Source organism: Ischnura elegans, chromosome 4 (assembly GCF_921293095.1).
Source record: "Ischnura elegans chromosome 4, ioIscEleg1.1, whole genome shotgun sequence".
Lineage (NCBI taxonomy): Eukaryota > Metazoa > Arthropoda > Insecta > Odonata > Coenagrionidae > Ischnura > Ischnura elegans.
This window is the reverse complement of record NC_060249.1, coordinates 30,947,501-30,968,010: the sequence shown is the minus strand read 5'-3', so window position 1 is coordinate 30,968,010 and position 20,510 is coordinate 30,947,501. Positions and strand designations below refer to the sequence as shown.

General features: G+C 41.9%; 1 protein-coding gene across 1 annotated transcript in view; it reads right to left on the bottom strand.

Moving 5' to 3' along the window:
• The window catches only part of LOC124157228 (nascent polypeptide-associated complex subunit alpha, muscle-specific form-like), a 132,399-nt gene that overhangs the window by 29,992 nt on the left and 81,897 nt on the right, over positions 1 to 20,510 (bottom strand). The window contains exon 2 of the mRNA XM_046531782.1: positions 3,282 to 3,494. Coding sequence (XP_046387738.1) covers positions 3,282 to 3,429 — 148 coding nt within the window. The 5' untranslated portion in view covers positions 3,430 to 3,494. The remainder of the gene's footprint in view (positions 1 to 3,281; positions 3,495 to 20,510) is intronic.

Below are 20,510 nucleotides of genomic sequence, written 5' to 3'. Positions count from 1 at the left end.
ATTTTAAGGTTAATCAATTTTACTTAATTGGATTAATATTACTTATGGTAAAGCCGCAAAACTCACCATTTTGAACCATTTATCCTAAACATTTTCTGGGGGAGGGCCCCGGCAACAACCGCTTACCAAACCGGGTATTCCATACCCCCCAGACCCCTCAGCATAACAAAAGTTACCACGGCATACTACCACAACAGCGGAGACGAACCCATTCGCGGAAATTTTAAACTGTGACGCGGGCGGACTCAAATGAAGAAACCTGAAGCCCCCATCATTGCTAATTTCTACGTCAAATTCGTATCGCATTGCCTGCCAGCGACACGGATGGCGACTCATATAAACCCATCTAAACGCGCGGTGGGTTTACATGGGCATACATCAGGAAACCGAATGGCGATTCGTCCACTGTAATGTCAGCGGTCTAAACCCGGAGGGAAAGGGAGTTAAAAGGCTACCCAAACACGTCGCCTCATTTCAATTCGAGCTCTCCCGTTGAAATATAAAGTACGTGGAGGCCTCACTTCCGTTAACCTTTTGACGCGGCGGTGACGTTCCTCCCTCGTTTGACCCGCTATTCGATGGGCTTACGCCGGCAGATCCCATGAATATTTCAAGCACCCACAGAGAAGAAGAACTCGAAACACCTCCGCCTCATCCTCTCGAAATAAGGACTGCCCCCACCCTCTACTCCCGTTTCGTCCGCGGAGAGAGAGCCACGTCGAATATCCCCGCGCCAATGCTATCGATTTTATTCGCTCATATGCGATAAAATGGTAAGTGGGGGGGAGGAATGGGGAGGGATAAAAAGGAGGCAAAATGCATGCAGCCTTTTGAGTCGTCATGAATTTTCCACGCTTTCTGATACCTACACTTATCCTTTCAAATAGCAATGTGGGGGAGACGAGAATTGGTGGCGTCCCAACTTCATGGTTATTAAGTGTTATAGATATGGTGAGGCTAACACCCAACTCAAACACATCACGTTTTCGAGTGGATTAATTATAAGTGCAGTAATTATAAGTATTAAAATTGTACTTGTACAGCATTCAAAGTTGTTATATACGAATAAAAGTAGAAAAATGGAATGTATGGTATGGTATTAGGAGGTGGCGACCGACAGCTGAGAGAGGGGATCAGGTTGGTGTGGTGGCTAGAGTGTTGGCATCCCACCCGGCGGGCTCGGGTTCAAATCCCGGCAGTGGCAGAGAATTTTCAGAGACTGCCCGACCCCTGCTAGAATGTTGTGTGGAGTACATTTAAAGCGCAACACTCCGCCCGTCGGATAGGACGTTAAGCCGTGGTCCCCTTGGCGCCTTTCGTTAAGATCAGGCTAATGCCGACGCCGGGTTTCTCTCCACCCTTCCTTCCATACCCTTCCCTCATGGCGCAAATGACCTCAGCTGTCGGTCGCCTCCTCCAAAAAACCATACCATACTAACGACAGCTGAGGTCATTTGCGCCATGAGGGAAGGGTATGGAGGGAAGGGTGCAGAGAAACCCGGCGTCGGCATTAGCCTGCTCTTAACGAAAGACGCCAAGGGGACCACGGCTTGACGTCCCATCCGACGGACGGAATGTTGCGCTTGACATGTTCTCTATACAAGAGTCGAGCAGCGATTGGGAAGTCTCTGAAAATTCTCTGCCACCGCCGGGATTTGAGCCCGAGCCCGCCGGGTGGGAAGCCAACAATCTAGCCACCAGACCAACCCGATCCCCAAATGGAAGGGATACGTGAAAAAATGTATGTGCGTGGCTTTTCGAGTCGCCTTGAATTTTCCACGCTTTCTGATACACTTGTGCTAAGGAATAATAATGTGAAGGGGACGAGAATTGGTTGCGTCCCAAATTCATGGTTATTAAGTATTAAAGAAATGGCTGAGGCAAACACCAAATCACCAACCACACATCACGTTTTAGAGTGGATAAATTATGAGGGCAAAAAATTATATTTACAACGCTTTAAAAGTTGAAATTTACGAATAATAAAAGAAAATGGGAGGGATAAGGGGAAAATAAACGTGACTTTTCGAGTCGCCATGCATTTTCCGCGCTTTCTCACGCATTCATCCTTTCACATGACAACGAGGAGGAGTCGAGAATCGGTTGCGGCCCAACTTAATTTTTATTCAGGGCTAAAGAAACAAATGATGAGGACAAATAAGTTTATATTTATACCACTTTCAATGTTGTTCTTTTGAAATAGTAGAAAATTCAGAAAATGAAAGAGAAATTAGAGCGGTAGAAGGACACAAAATTTGGGCATAAAAATTGGAAAAGATCAGAAAAAGTTTTTATCGCCCGTTATTTTATGAATAATGGCTACTGATTTTTCTTATAATTACCAAATGTTACTGCATTAACCGAAAGGAATTTTAAACAACTAATAAAAATACCTAAATCTTTGAATCAGACAGTCAAATCATTCGTCAAATTCCTCGCCAGATCAAAATTTATAGTTCACTGCTTTTGAAACAATAACCAGGGATAATTTAAAGGGTGGAGTCCGAGAAGCAATTCTTTTTCGAGCGAGTAAAGGAGACGTGTGTAAACTCAAACGAAAGTCTAGCGATATTGTCATAATCGATTAAGAAATTTAGGAATTCAGAATCAATGACCATAATAAAACGAGAGATTGGAGCGAATGTCAACGATACCTTAGCGCAATCATACCCATTTTGAGATTAATTGATTCAGATAATTAAAATGGCACATTTTTGTCCAACCTTATTTATTTAATGTCCCAAAAAATCAAGAGTGTTAAATAAAAAGTCGAAAAGGCTGGATACCAGGGAACAACCGTTTTCATGGTAACTGCAAAGTATCTGCATAGAAACATCAGATCAGATAAGACACGGCGGCTAATTATGTTGAAAACCCTGAGGGAGGTAGCAATTTAGACCTATGGTATAAAACACTTCATTTGCAAATCCCTTGAAGTAGTGGCGTAACTAAGAATATGCTTAGGGGGGTATGCGAGGGTCTGGGGGTGAGGACCCCCCTCCGAGCAACAGGGGGTCCGGGAAAATTTTTGAAAAATTACGTGCCTGGAAATTCATTTTGGCATTTAAAATTTCACTTTGAGTAAATGCAGTAATTTTAAGTCAAAACTGGACAATAGTTTAAAATATTTTTTAAATTTCTCTGAGGCTTTGGAGGGGGGATCTATCGCCCTCAACCCTCTCCATAGTTACGCTACTGCCTTGGAGTCTTAAAAGACTCCACGCGCATACGAAGAATTAAGGACATGGAAAGAGAGAATGGTGAAGTAGGAGTATACTCACAGGAGTGCATGCACTCTATGATGGTGGTCGCGTCGACGAGGTATCCGCTGCACAGCACACACGCCAGGTGGGCGTTGACGTCGCGGATCTTGACCCTTTTGGTGCTGCCAGGGGTGGCCCCCGGCGCCTCGCCCTCTTCCAGGGGCATCGCTGCGACTGCACCCTGCGGCCAGGGCCAGTCCACGGAGAGACCAACGCCCGCCGATCAAACCCCTGCAAAGGAACATACGATCAACGGTTAAAAATGCAAAGAACGACCGAACACTGAAGGATACATTTCAACGCAGGAATATTACAAGCATTCGCCGCGGAGGCCGCACATTGGGACATGTCTCAAAATCGGGAAATTGGGACAAGCGGCATACTTCATCAACTGGATTGACCAAAAACCAACAAGGAAGCACAAAATTATACAGCCACGAAGGCTAATATATAAAATATAACATTATATGTAGCCACAACGGCTACTCTAGACCGTCACGGCGAAAAATCGTTATCGTTTTCACGGAAGGAAATACACGCTCAAGTGTCTATTATACAGGGTGTCCCATTTATCTTGACCACCCGAAATAACTTTTTTGTCCAGATGCAAATTCAAAAATGTGTCAAGCAAATGTCCATTAGCCGTCAGGGGGACATTAATCAGCATGACTGCCTTCCTTGTAGCTTTGTTATTTACAAAGATATGAACAGCGGTATGTCTTTTTTAAATGGCGCCCTATATTTTTTATGAATGACTGGTGTGCATTTTACTATGTTTTTATTTGTTCACTCTCAACGTCAGAAAGTGGAGCAGTTCCAATGCCCGCTTCCTGCACTAAGCGCTAGTGAGTCAGTCATTTTTCATAACACTGTGTTTATGTTAATGGTCAACTGTGCAACATTTTTGAATATGTCTCTAGCAGAGGAAATGAATTGCCGAATAAAAAATATAGGGTGCCATTTATAACAGACAAACCGCTGTTCATATCTTTGTAAATAACAAAGCTACGTGGAAGGCAATCGTTATAATTAATGTCCTCCTGACACTTATGGACATTTGCTTGACACATTTTTGAATTTACATGTGGACAAAAAGTTATTTCGGGTGGTCAAGAAAAAGGGGACTTCCTGTATACATTGTGGCCTTGATTGTAAATCACATTCAGGGTGTTGGACAAAATTTACTTCAACATGCATAACACAAGCAATCATGCACGACACGTGTCTACCTAGGTGGGCATAATATCCTAGCATCCTCCTCTACGGTGTTCGGTGGGGGATATTTTACCCAACATGCACTACACTACATGCAACATTTATTCTAGATGTTAAAAGGATACCACCAAGATGGCAGGTGCAAATAACCGATAGACTTCAGCTCTCACTAAGGTTATCATTCTTAGACAAAACTCAAACAAAAGATTTGCACGGAGTACAAAAAAATCAAACTGATAACTTCAGGCTTTACTTTGTGAAACCTCTCTATATCGGAAATAAAGAAATAAAACTTTGTATGGTTCACAATTATTTTAATATGGGCACGATCCGGGTTTCGTAAAGTGGTTCTCATGTATTTATCTCGTTTTCTCTCACGTGGTTCTCACGTTTTCGTAACTTGGTAATCACCTGACGATGTAACCACGTTACAAAACCCGGGTCGTGCCCATATTAAAATAATAGTGAACCTTTCAAAGTTTTATTTCTTTATTTCCTAAAAAAATCAATCATAAGCTTGAATTCAATTGATTCGGCTTTAACTTTGTGAAAATCCATATTGAAATGAAATTGTACAACCTTGGTAACTTTTCACTGGAAAAATTTATTCGTTTCACTTGATATTATCACAAATATCACACTTGATAATGACGCCTCAGCGTCGAAACGCGTCGTACGAATAAATTTTTCCAGTGAAAAGTTACCAAGGTTGTACAATTTCAATTCAATCGTAAGCTTTATACCTAATTCCAAACAAAGTCACTTCCGTGTTCTCATACCGAAGATTAGTTCAATTTTAGCTCAAAAACAAAGCAACCGAGAAAACTTATGAAACGCATCAATTGCTATTCCCGCTGCGGTACACATCGATCGACACAGAAGTGAACGCTTATCTCCCCCATGGTGATATCATCAATGAGTTCTCCTCGCTGAATCATCACCAAGTGGTCATTAAAGATATTTTCACGACATCCGCCAAGGAGTACATTTCCTCTTATTCCACATGAATAGACCATGTTTCACTTTCGCAGCTCACCAAACAATAATACGCCGTCATTAATCGTTGAAATGAAACCGATAAGAAAAATCTACACAAGCCTTTGAAAAAAATACAAAAAGAAGAAATCATTTTGAAACCGTTTCTAAAAACTACTTTCGTACAATGCTATAAAAACTACGAATGGCTTTAGTGGGCCAGTTACTTTTACATTAGGAGCTAATTTATTGGATAGTTTCCCATTTATTATTAACCTTGATGTCAAATATTGAAACAGAGGGTAATTTTTTGGCATAACTTTTCATTAATTCTCAGTGTTATCAATTTTTTATACTCGATGTGAGGATATAATGAGGCCACTTTTACATCAACTGAATAAGGTAGGGCAGCTGATTTTATATCATAAGGAGATAATTAATCGAGTAAATAATTTTTCTCGATTAGCGGTGAAGTCAAATTTTTACGCACAGTGTAATTTTTTGGCAAAAATTCTTATCAATTCGTAGTGTTACCAATACAGGTTTTAAATGGAAAACGCTTTTACATCACCATACATAGGTAGACATAAAAGCGATACCGGTGGCATAAAATTGATAAAGAGGGGATGAAAAGAGAAGGGGTACTAGAGACTTAACTTTCCGAAACACAGTTGGATACAGAAATAAGATAAAGAAAAAACGAGATCAACCAGATATTTAGCAGTGTATTCGATCTTCGACTTGACATAAGCAAAAAACAGAAACGTATTACCCTTACTGTAAGCCTTGACCACCAAGTTGTAGTACATTTCTTTTATCAATTTCTGTAACCAACTCTGTTTAGAAAAATATCACTTGGCCCTTGGCTTCTCACCCTCGAATATCTACTACATATACTAAGTTTGTGTCAGCAGGTCGGCATTTTGTGCAGTCGCACTTCGATCGCAGTAAACGAACGACAAACTGCCTTCCCACAATACAGAAGAAAAACAGAGGCAAGCCACAAATAATCCCCGTCTCCCCACTGCAGTGGTTCTCCTTTTCAAAACTCTAACAAAGGAGAGCCAGGTACTGGCATACCACAATAAATTTCATGTCCTCCAAAACCTCTCCGACCGTTTTTCGCAATACGCTCATGAGTCTCGCTATTGGGAAAGAGGGCATTGTATTGCTGCCCACACCTACACCTTCCATTACCACCCCTTACTAGTCTTAAGTGCCACAAAAAGCAACAGCGCCAAAACCGAGGGGACTGCATACTTAGAGTAGGCCCAATTTCATCCCGTACAACGCCGATTTCTGTTGCCACTTCGGATGCATTTTAATCAGTTTTCAAAAATGTCAACAGCTCGGTGATGAGTGCATTGCGATATTCCAATTTTTCCCATATTTTGCAGTAATATGTTTGCAATTGCAAGGATTTACGTTAAAAAGTTATGAATTTGACAGATCAAGTCATCATATATAAATACCAACCGATATATTCGTTTAACAACCCTAATTACACCTTATTTTCCCGTGAAACTGGGATCAATTCGTACAACAGAGACGCGAGTGGCGACTTTTGCAAACCCATTTAAAAGCGCGGAGGGTGGCAATACATTTGATAGCTGACTTGGGGATTTTCTTAGTTAATATTCGTGTGCTTGGGCATGGTCGATGACGGTCGTGAGCGGAGCAGTAATAAAATGGAGGTGGTTTGAATGCGGTGCTGACGCGTGGAAAGACGTCGTCGTCTACGGCATCGCCACATATCCACGTGAGCGGCGTCCGTCCCCTCTGCTCCCTTTATCGATCTCCCCTCTCCCGAGCGTATTCCCCCCCCCCGCCCCTCTCCGCCCCCGCCAGCCCCCGGGGGTGGAACGGGCAAAGCTTGCCTCCCCCGCCGCAACCCACGCCTTGCCACCTACTCACAACAGTAAGGGATACGAGGCGCCGCAAAAATGATAAAAACGGCTTTTTCTTTAATTTTCAGTGCATATGCAGGGGAATCAAGGGCACAAGAGAAGCAGTAATATTGGACATCATCATCCAAAACTCCTTCCACAGCTCGCTATTAGCCGAAAGCAATGGTTTTATCTACCCCCTGATGTCTCAACTGTAATGCACGAAAGAAGATAAGATCAAATACCTATTCTTTACGGTATGTTTGTAACTTGTAGTTTGTGGTAAAGTATTTTATATTTTTATAAGTACAATGTAAGTTATTCATTGAAAATTCTCATCTACTTTATTGAAGGCACAAACAATTAGATAATTCGAACGAATATAAATTCCCATATGTGGCTATACCCAATGAAGCTTTTGCTAACCAACCCAAATACTTCAACCTATTTCATTATCACATATTACTATAAAAATCATAGGGAAATTTAACGTGGCCTATGATATACCTAATGCTATATCCAAATTTATTACCATCCATTCAGCATCAGTTGCCAAATTAACGCTCCTTTATCTGGGATACTAGTTAGATACTTGGATAGAAAAGATAAGGGGGAAGAAAAAACCGACGTCAATAATTAAAGTTGACTTGGTGATGGATTTTGGCAACGTGTATTGGAATTAATTGCAAAAAATTATGAATTAAATTAGAATGCTCTACGCTGGCTAAAGAATTGCACATAGCCTATATAAAAACCAAATAGCTGAACAATAAATAGTACACGTGGTAAAATCTGGACACAACTTTGAAGAAGCATTAATAAGGGGTGGAGTATGACATTGATGTGCACTTTACCACGAAATCTTATACGTTTATATTCAAAAAGGTACAAATAAAACCAAAGAGAAGGCTTCAGGGGTAACCATCAACGGAGAAAGAATTTATAAGTTGCGATTTGCTGACGACATAGCAGTCATAGGTGAGAAAGAGAATGTTTTTTTGGAAGCGTTTAGTGAAAGAAGGAAATCTTGAATGGATGATCACTTAAAGATGCGAACCCTCAGGGTGTATTAAAGTGGAGGGAAACCCTTTCCTCAATAGAACGAGAAGTAAAACAAGTGACGAGAGGGATGCGTAACGGCACAAAGGGAAGTGTAGGGTGTTGGACCACAGGCGTCTCTGCTTGGCTGGAGGGAAGGGACGGCGACCAAATTACCGTAATATCATTTCCAGAGAGCTGGGGAGGCTCCCACCCTTTGTAAACTCTTGGCGCCAAGCACCCAGGAGTACACGGATAATCCGTCGCTTTAAAAATCCCAAGGAAGGGGTTGAAGGAAGGAGCTCTTTGTATCAGAGCGGCCTCTTCACGTGGACCCACTCAATTACGGTAAGATATGAGGGGTAGAAGGATTTCTAGATCTAGAAGAGGGAATGAAGAGTAGGCACTGAATAAATTTGTGGAACGCTTTCGGAGAAATCACAAGGGATGAGAATGAAGATTTTTACATTGACCCGAAATCGTAATTCCAATAGGCTAATTCACTATTTGTAGGTATTTTACTTTCATACATTATGGTAAAGCTTGGAAAAAAATGAGACACGTATTTCGAAAGTTTTCAAGGATCAAGCGAATATTATAGCGAAATATACAAAATTGTGTATCGAAAAATGTGGTCTGAAGAGAGCAGCATGCACGCAATAACGACTTAATACGCTCATATGAGACTTGGAAGAGTGAACCTACGAGGATGTCCTTGCTTCGTGTACAGCAGAGGCGTAGCCACGTGTTTCCGAAGGGTCCGGACCCCCCGATCCCGAAATATAAAAACAATTATTTTCCTTCATAAAAGAAAAGAAATATTGAAAAATCATGGTTTTACAAAATATTTCTTCAACAAATGATTACCGTACCCAATGATTATCTTACCCAATTGCCATAATTATATATTTCCATGTATACAAATCAAATTGGTTTAACTTTTAAGCAAGTGACCTCGTTCCCACCATGTGAATTGAAAGTGTTCCAAGAAATATTCAAAATGTATTCTGCGTAGGTAACTCGAGTATTATGTGCAGGTCCTACATTTGGAGTATGCTCCTATATGGAAGTGAGGCATGGACAATGACAGCAGCGGAGAAAGCAAGGATAGAGGCCTTCGAAATGTGGTGCAACAGAAGAATGATGAGGATCAAATGGATCGACCGAGTTAGTAATGAGGAAGTCCTAAGAAGAGGAGGAGAGAAGAGAAGCCTCATGAAAACCTGGTTAAGACAATCGTCGAAGGACAAGTGAATAGCAATGACGGGAGAGAAAAACCTCAAACTAAATATATGGAACGGGTAAAAAAGGATGTGAAGGAGAAGAAATACGGAGGTGTGAAAATATTGGCTAATAGAAGAATTGAGTGGAGAGCTGCGTCAAACCAATCTTAGGATCAGTGGCATAAGCATGGGGGGATGAGAGGATAGATACCCCCCAAAGCCTCAGAGAAATGAAAAAGTTATTTAAAACTTTTGTCTAGTTTCGGTCTTTATAAACTGCATCCCCTAAAAGTTAATTTTTAGGGCCAAAATGATGTAAAATATATTTACAGTCGTGTCATTTTTCAAAAATTTTCCCTGACCCCTACCTGGGGAGGGAGGTTCGCCACCCCAGGCCATCCCATCCCCCCAAAGCATATTCCTATTTACGCCACTGCTAAGGATTGCAAACCATTCATGATGATTCCGAAAATATAGGAAGACGCCAGTTATAATTGTGCCATGTATTAACGCCTGTGCTATCAGAAGTGCCCTCGACAAATCAGTCAAGCAAGGGATCGTGCAATATCTGAAAAAATCTCCGTATCTACCGGGATATGAACCTGGGTCCCACGCCCGGCATGGGGAGTGAAGCCACCATGCAAATCCGATCCACTCTTCACCGATTCGCACAACCCTTGAAGTAACCCAAACCACTCCCCTCCCAACACACACTCCGTTCTCAGATTTCCTCCGCTCCCTTGGCACCCCCCTCCAGACGCCGACGGCTCAACAGGTGGGCGGGAGGGAGGAGGATGACGGGGGGATGGGAGGGGAGAAGGGGAGGTTTTGCGAGGGTGGGTTGGTTGGGTGGGAGACACTCCGAGCTTATTAACAAGAGGACGAAGAGGGAGGAGAAGGGGAAAGATGGAGCCGGGACGACGAAGAGCGCCTTCGCCGCCACCCATCCCGTCGACAATTAACGAGAGTGGAAGGAAGAGTCCCTTCTTCAAGGAATTGAGTGCTGCCTGAAATTTGAATCCTCTCCCCCCCGGGATACCTTTAGAAATAAAAGGGATTCCTTCATTCCGAGATACATGGATGATGAGTTCTTCCCTAAATCCCTGAAGTGGATTTCTGCTTTTCTTGCTGCTTAAGAGTTCTCGTGAGGGTGAGAGAGGGAAAAGACAAATTATTTATTCAGCACAGGCTACGAAAATTGAACACATTTCATTAACTAAGGTCAAATTTGCTAAAACACTTGAACGGCATCCGCGAATTTGCCTTAGTAAAAGGTCAAAGAACAAAATATAGTTCCAAAAGGTATAAAAGTATTCGTAAAATAGCGCCTCCAGAAAGATTCGCGACTCAAGAAATAATCCGTAGTCCACACAAGGACAGTAACCTCTATTCTTCATCCGAATCCCCAATACTTGGATAATCTTAAATACCGTCTGTCCAATGTACTCTGAAATTTTCAGGATGTGTATTGTAGGCACACATCCCTTCCATTCCACTGCACATTTTTCGCGGAGAAATACTCGTTTTAAACTAAAGCTATCATTCAGTAATTTTTTGGGTGAATACTTTAGAGTAAAAGAAATAAACACTTACATCAATCTCAAATTTGGAAATTTTAATGAAATCAATCGCTTCGGCTTTCACTAGGTAAAAATTCATGGTGAATGAAGATATAGGTTTCGACGATAAGGCGTCAATTTCGTGTATTGAGTACTTGAGGATTAGAAATTCAGGACTGCCCCAGTAATTTTTGGAAATACCAAAATATAATAATTTTCAAGGTGGTTCTCCCGTGAAAGTTTTTTAAATTCCATATTAAAACCATTATTAAAAAAATGATGAGCATCAAAAAGCCAATTTTCAACAGCTATCAGACCACAGTCACATATCCCTTGAAAATCTGCATCTATATCCACATACTACCCCGTAAACCGCCTAAATAGGGGGGTGGCAGAGGGTGTTAGCACACCAGCCGTCTACATAAGAAAAGCAAATGCTCAAACAAAATTTCAGCTAGCATTTATTAAAGTCCTTTATGGTTCAGGGGACAATCGAATACCCATATCTAACCGTTTGGCAAAATATCTATCTTAAGTTATCGCTTCTTATAGCATGTTCTTGTAAGATGTTGCATACCACCATGGCGCCCAGGCAAATACGTAATGAACCGTCTCCCTCCAAAACAACGACTTTTATCCGTCCCAGCCGCGCCACGTGAGATCTGGGACCGCTACAGTGCTTGGCGGGTGCGGTCCCCGAAGCGAGGAGGCCACAGGCCAAGACCGCGGTGGACCCGTCCGACTGGTTTGCGGTCCCTCCCGGCGTGCCCCTGTTACGCCAAGGCGACCCCCCTTCGCCACCGGGAAACACCACAAGATGGAAGATGAAGCGAGGCCGGCATCGGTCAGCAAATTGGCTCCTACAACGAGGGGCCGCCGGCGGCGGTGTCCGCTAAGGAAGAATTAAAAGAAAAAAAACTGGAGACGACGCGACGCCAGCGGCTGTCCTCGGGAGTCTTTTTTAATGCTTGATGTCGGCTCCAGACGTTTGACGGCTAAAATTAACCTCCGGTCTCTCGAGTATTTCTGATTCGAATCGAGAAATGATGTACTGAAACATGATTTTCGAAAGCCCACGGTTCCAATTGTCAAACGTCATTGGTGCCTCGTCGTTGCGTGCTATCAACGACACTATCGAACGTTCCTGGCTTACCTTTGAGGAACCACAACATAAGAAAAGAAAATTCAATCTACAAATTCAAAATTGACAATTCATTGCCGTCGATAGTTTGGACACTTGTGTCATAACCAAGGTATAAGTAGTTGTACGTTTTCGACACGAATGTCATCACACCTTTATAGTAGCATCAATGTCGAAACCATGGTGAGTGGACCGTAAAAACGGAATTTTCTATCCTTACGCCTATCGCTTTAAACCGTAAATAGCTATTTATCAATAGCTGGCCATCGATTTCATAAAGGGATACGAAACATCGAATCATCTGCCAGCTCGCCATTAACCTAAGACAATGTTTTTTTAATCTACTGATGACTCCACTGCAATGGAAGAAAGATGATCAAAGATCCTTATTGATAAGTTTGAAGCAGAGCATTCTCCATTGAATGTTATCAACTAATTTTATGAAGACATGATAAAATCATTCGAACGAATAATAGATGCGATTACTATAATAGGGTGGTTTCCTATTATTTTTTTATTGCCTAAATCGAAAGATTATTACTCCTGGAGTACGTATTTCACGCTTTTAGATTTTTAAATGACGATATCTATTTTCCGCGATTAAATGAAAAGTGAAAATTTTCAAGCGCGCGAAAACGCGACGCTTAAGTATGAATGTCGGTAAGTCTCTCCGCGTGACGTATTTCTGGTTCCCCCTCCCGCCCTGCGAGGTGACCTTGAGGCGAGGCTTAGCGCTGATACGACGCAGGCTGCTAGCGGCTAGCCTAGTACCCTGCTGGCTGGTAGCGCTTGGCTTAAATAAGGATTATTAATAACTTATCAAACGAGGAAAACTTTCCGACCTTAGCCAGTTTTAATAAGTGATTGTTGAGACATGTTTCCCTGAGCTCTGCGCCTCATGCATGCAATGGTAACCTCAGACGACGTATAACTCCTATCTTCTCGTATAGAAACTAGGTCCCTGTGACGTCACGTGGAGTGGCATCGCATTGGCGCCAATCTGGCCCTTTTCAAATGAGGATAAAAATGGACCATTGCCATTCGTCTAACCCGGTATTTCTAAAACAAAATAATTTGTATATTATGAATACACTAGTGGTGGGTAACGAATCGCAATCAATGCCTTTCGTTTTCTTTGATGAAGGAAACCACCCTATTCCCGCATGAGGCTACACCCAATGAGATTTCGCCACTCGGCCCAAATATTTCTACCTATTTCATTGACAACCAGAAAAAAGTTATAGCGTGAGAGATATTGAACGTTGCCCGTGATGTTCATAATAAAATATTCAAATTTCATCTTCTCCATTTATCAATAGTTGTCAAATTAAATTCATTCAAATTACATTAATTGAGGATTAATACATCCAGACTAGATAAAATTAATAAATCAGTAACATACCGTGGCGAACGCAACAAATTAAGATGAAAAAAAGAGTACTTATTTCTAAAGTGAACTCGAGAAGAAATATCACATTAAAAATTCGATGGCTAACTATGCAAAAGCTGGTCCCGCAATGGAACTATTAAAAAAAATAGTAGCTTAAAGAAGACACGCACTCCGCTTCCAATGACGAATATTATTGAGTAATGTTGAACTAATTATTATGGAAAATTCAAACATAGGAAGGCATTCTGAAGGCAGGTAAATTCAATCCGTTCCCACTTGGGATAAGCTTTTTCCGATTGAAAGCTTGCGAGATTAAAAACATATCATGAGAGACCGGAGGAGAGATTATACCCAGGGTTCGCACACGGCAAGAGTAATATATGATACATTACGCCAAATTTAGTTGGACATTTGATTAATTTCTCAATTATCGGTCTACGTCTATATCAAAGCCGATTTGACCTTAACGATTCCCGACGGCTAAGAAATTAGCTAGGTTACGATGTGAAAGATGGACAAAGAAATATGGCAAGCGACTATCTACGCTCATTGACAGTGTACGATTCCAAATAAAAATAATTATCGTTGGCCATCCGTGACATAAGACTTTGACATTGATTGGCCCAATCATCGGTAGGCGATAGATCATCAGTACATAATGAATTGTTGACAGGTGATGTTAGAAGAATTGATTATGATCGATGAATGCCGTTGACTTCGACGATCACAATCGTCACAATAGTAAAGCATTCTTCCGAAAAAGCGGGCCTTCACTAACGGCAACTCAGACGCAAGGCTTAGGCTAAAATCGGTGAGGTAACTTTAGGAGGGGTGATGTAAGGAATTAACGAGGGGGGAAGAATGAATTCTTCGCCGATTTACGCCAAGGTGATTGGTTCAGGGACGAGGCAGAGGGGATAGAGGAGGGGTAGCAGTTTGCAAAAGTCACCCCCCACCCGTCCCCATTACCGAACCCTCAGTTCCCCCACTCCCACCAGAGTACCTCCCAACCCTCCGTGAAGGAACCCTCCTCCTCAAAAAGAGGACGAGCTCCCCCTCCTCTTCCTCCTGCCCAGTTGGCCCACCGATACGTCATGAGGGGGAGGGGATAGGGGGTTGCACACACCCCTCCCTCCCCGCACCCCCCCTCTTCACGCCACGCCCTCAACAACCTCTCCCCCACCCCTCCTCTCCCACCCTCCCCCTCCCCCTAACGAATAAGGGAGGGGAGTAAGGATGAGGGTGCTTGCAAGTACACACACACACATACCAGTTTCAGCACGTGTTTAGGGGGTTTGGGAGAATAGGAAGGAAATGTCAAAGTGACAGTACAATGCGTTTATCCAGAAGGGTTCTTGCTTTCTTCTTCTCTGAAGGCAAGGACGAATCTACACCACGGACGACGAACAGCGAAACCCAAGCCTCAGCTTTGAAGGCCAAAGGAAGTCAGTCGATCCAGGACCTTGAAGATTTTCGCTGACTCGGTTTAACAACGCCGACAAGCATGTGCTACAGATTTTTTGTACTCGTTACCCATGAAGTAAGTGCACATGTGGCGAAATGCGTGCTTCAAGTAGATGGTAACTTCCTTTGGGAGGCTCTAACAGAATGTTAAGATGTATACTATAGCTTGATAATACATTCTCCATTTTGTATGGTCGTCAGCTGTCGATAGTCATCGACTCCAGATAGAAAACTGAGGGTATTTATTAGAAAAAAATCGATGGTCCTCACTGTGGAGATCCCAAACAATCATATACGAATAAATGACCATGGTCACATTTGCTGATCATCAGCAATGAACTCATTAAACGAATTAACAGGCTTAACTTCCCTGATAGATGTAAGTACACATATTTTCAAAAACTAACGGTATGCCTTCGGTGTAAAGTGTAAAGTAAAATCTTCGCTTAGCAACGAAGTATTCCGATATTCTCATTCCTCGTAAGATCATGCGGTTTCACAGCGAATAGTAAGTAGAAACTTATCTCGATCTCTAAGCTTAGGGAAGAACTTCATCATCACCAATATCTCGATGTCGAGACACGCTTCTTTTATCCGCCTTGAAGACAATACCCCAGAGAGGCGTCAATTAGCTGACTAACACGAAGCTCGTAACACGGTAGGAATTCCGATAAAACTTCCTACACAAGGCTTTGAATACCTGAATGGTAGAGATTCAGAGTCAAAATAGAAGCATTGTTCTCGCCACAAATGTCTTTTCCCGCAGTAGGACGAGAAACGCAGAAAAAACTCCTCGTCGCATAACTTTTGGGAAACAGTAGGCTAGGCCCTCTCAATTGGGAACTATTTAGAACAGGAATAATGGCCGGTCAATCCTACGGTGGACATCACGGTTATTAATTAAGAGATTCTTTTACCGATTGCCACCCAATGCCTTCCGAACGCGAGAATTCAAACGTAAGTAGGTAAGGACATAGTTCATATTGACAGTCTTCTTGACAAGCTTCAGATTCCTGCCCGAAGCTACAATGCGTACCTACTGGCATCAATAAGACAGCCCCATCATGTTCATTATGCATCATGAAATAAGTCAGGCGTTTTTCAATAAAATTATATTTACATGGCGTCTATCGCAAAACGCAGACTAGCTGAATAGAATGCCGCTTACAACTGTTTCAGTGGACACCGATAAATAGATTCCATGTGCTTCCTGTACGCCAGACGCAGTTAGACGGGCCAAATTCCTTCTTTCCCAAGCCGAGCACGACGCGTCCTTCGGACTCCGAAGCAGGCAAAAATGGCGGCCGATTGCAGAGGACGCCGACACAAAAACTCCCGCTCGTGCTCTCGAAAGGCTTCACCGCCCCAGCCAGATCCCTCCGCGCTCCCTCACGAAGGAAATAGTCCGTCGGGGCGGGCGGGAGATTTGTGGCCGGCTGTCGGGACGAGGGAGTGCCCGGGACCTCCCCTCGGGCCTCCCATTAATCAAATCCCCAAAGGAAGGATGCGACCAACTCCTCCCTCCCATACCCTATTGGGAGGAGGCGGCAGAGGGACCCTTCCCTACCCGAGGCCCGCACGGCTAACGAACATAGGGGACTCTCTAAACTTGTGCACCGCCCCAATAGGTCCGGACACCTGGTCGAAAGCGAGGAGAAAGCTGTAGCACCCGAAATGCGACGGGGAGGGGTTACAAGGGAGCACTCGTCGATCCCCTACCTAACACTACAACCCCTTTCGCCCCCCATCTTCACGCTCACTGGACGCTACTCTTTTCTGAAGAGTCCAGGGGGTACTCGTAGAAGTGCTACTGTGGATAATCCCTCTCTCCCGCATGCGTTGCCAAGCATAATAATTGTCTGCTCTTATTGAAACACATCGGGAAGCAACCCCAATTAAATTGAGAAAGAACTGGCCGTGATGTTTGCCTCGGTAACACTCGCGCAATACCCTCACCATCACGGCGCAAAAAGCCTAGAATAACCATCTATTGCTTTAGATGGAAGTACTTATCAATGAAGATAATCGCAAGACAGTTAAAATATTAGTCATGTATGATAGGTGAATGAAAGACCAGAATCTTTTCGTTGAATTGCAGGTCAGCGGGAAAAGGATGTATTTTTAAATTGGCAATTAAACCTAACTTAAACTTCTCGTTCGTCGATCGTACCTGTGTTTCTTAGTTCATAGCTCCAAAATTTTGATTAAAAATACTTCAAATACGTCCTAATTTATCTCAAAGTACGCGAAAGTTAGTTTAAATCACCACGAATCATTTAAAACCACGCTAAGTTCACTCTAACGACAAGCTCAACGATTACCTTTAAGGAATAATGTGCTGAAATGTCGAGAAAATAGATCAAAAAGAGTCAGTGATGTCACAAAAAAATTCCTAAGGAGATGATTGGTAACTCGGTAACACTGCCATAATCATCGTGTACCATTAATGTAAAATCCTGCAGCTACCGTAACTCCACCGAAGAGAAAAGACGTAGTGGCAATTTCAACCCGTAACTTTAAAGGTAGAATAGAGTTTTTGCGTAAGGTAAGCCGATTACAATACGTAACTACCGTTACGATATGACATACGGCAACGAATGACTAGTTATTTAAGGTTCATTACATTTCCAAGCACCAAAAACATGTTCATTTTCACGCCAGAGCTATCCCGAGTACATTCACACAAGCTTCGTGAGGAAGCCATTTTGTTGTAACGCCACGTGGCACCAGCCCTCACTCAAGATATTTCGAGCGGAAGGAACCTAGCGACCACCTGGCAGGAATTATAATGGCCGACACCGAGAAATGACTCTTTTGATGACCAGATACGTCATCAAGAACTAAAATGATGCGAAAATGAGAATGACGAGTTTGAGAATACTGTTTAGAACTTCAGTTCACTACCCGTTTTATCCTTGACCAACGTCCAGCCAAACACTTACATAATTCTTCGCGGTATTTGCTAAGTAAATAAGCTTTAGAGGAGAAGCTCTTTGCTCATCGGTTATAGCGAATTCATGTAATTCGTTCCGATTGTGCTTGGCTAAATGCTCGAAACTGCGTGGAAGACCGCGACTCCTTGTTTCCATTTCTTTGGCTTTCTGCAGATGAGTTAGCTAAATATTGCCTTAGTTTCTGTGTGTCACAAACAGACATGAACGTCGTTCAGCATCGAATCAGTTGTTTTAAGTATAATTTCATTTACTGACACACCATAACCGCGCATGTTCTGATAGGTGCATGTCGTCCATCGTTTCTTTTACGTTTATGCCGATCGCAGTTTCAACTTCATACTTTCAAGAATCACCACCAGCTTCAATACTTACAAATACAATAACCCTACCAAAACGTTTCAGCATAATATTTTTATAAAAATGTGCCAAAGAAAAGCGTCAGTAGCTATTTTAGGCAAGAAAATAAAACCGCAACATAGGCAACTTCGATTTGAATCTCTATCATCACTTTAAAATTTGCTTTCATTTCTATTTTTGATTGCTCTTCTCTCGGAGTAATGGAAGGGAATATTGGCTAGAAAGCCCAAGAGGGATACTGAGGCGACTGATAACGCGTATGTAACGAGGAGCAGAACAAAATGGCTGCAATGGCGTGAGATTAGAGTTAGTGGGTTGATTTTAGGCATAGTGTTCCTTTGAGAAGTAATCTCGAAATTACGGCATCATCAAATCCGTTGGAATATGAGAGTGATATCAAGGAATGACTTAGTTTGGTAAGATATACCATTAGCAACAAGAACGAGTGTTTCAACAGATTTCTATGACGTTATTAGTCGGTACGTCTCCAATTCTCGGATACGGTGAGCCAGCCATGGAGAATAAAAAAGCAAAATACATTTACTCAATTTTTGAGGAGTCGTCCACATTATGTTCGCCGAAGCTACAGAGAACTGAAATGTTACATTATGATGACGAAAATATCAAAATAAACTATCGAGAGTTGAATAATTACATAACGGCAGTTAAGCAGCCAGTAAAAAATTACAATTATTCCACGACAGAGAATTATTGATACTTACCTAGACAGCAATAAACATGTGTTCTTTAAAAATTATAAAAATACCAATAGATATAGGAATCAGAGATATCTACATTAGTTTATAATATCAATTGGTGTACGTAAGTATGATCCCGAATTTGCCGCTGACTTGGTACTTCGTAACCACGCCTGAGAAGAAACAATCGATTTTCAGAAAGGATGTTTTTCTTTCATTCACCGATTTCCCAATTTTCTTTGGCTTATTGAATCTATTCAAAACTATTTAAACTAATATCGTCTTCGCACAAATTTTCAGAGTAATAAATAAAAGATTCTTTTCCTTTTACCCGAGGCGCCAAGTTTCGACTCAAATAGACGGTAAACTAATTAAAAATTATAGCTACCTTGCGTATAAAAATTTGGAAAACCAAGATTGGGTTTCCGTGTGATTTATTTTTGGCTCAAGATATCCAGCGATAGATCCAGAAAAATAAATATCCTAATTAAAAGACAAAACTTATGCCACAATGATGGGCATATGATCCCCTTTACTCTACTGAGATATAGCCACTCTATTGAGAGGAGAATAGTAGATAACCAAATGCTACAATGAATGGGTACATTCAAGGAATGTTTGCTACGCACCAACCTAATTACAGCATAAAATCATCCTCTAACAAAGGCGGCTATTAATGAATGTTTAGCCCGAAGAAGAACCAGCAAGCTTCACTAGCCGGGAAAATGTTATGACGATAAAATACTCTTTTGACACTACAATTTTACCTATGTAACTAGTGAAATAAAGAGAAAAAACACGTTAGGCCACCTTCTATCCCCCCAAACATCAAGAAATAAAACATGTAATTTCATCATTTACAACCGCCAATAAGAAACCTCCTCTTTACATCCCTCATTTCTTTCTCCGACCTTCCCAAATTAAAAGTGAGCGGAAATTAAAAATGAGCGGGGCGTTCATACAAGTGAAGGATTACGTTATATTTTGAGTGTTTTTAATTCGTGTTTTTTTTGTTGTTGTTTCATGTAAGACTTCATTATTTAACCTTTTGTTAACAAATCCAAAGTGAAATGTCGCATGTATTGTTTTTGGATTTAATGCAAATGAATAAATCGCCATTCATAGGCGGATTGAGGAGGGGGCAGACGCTTAAGAAATAGACAAGGTTTGTAATGCGGTTACGTTCGTTTTGTTTCCAGTATTTCGGAGCCTCAATCAATTTATGTCATCTTTCGTAACTTTCATATTAAAATAAAGAGAATGTTTCGTACAGTAATTGCTGTGTGTTATTTACCGTCTAAACTACGAGGAGACCGTTTGTCCGTCAGACCCTTTTATCCCCCCCCC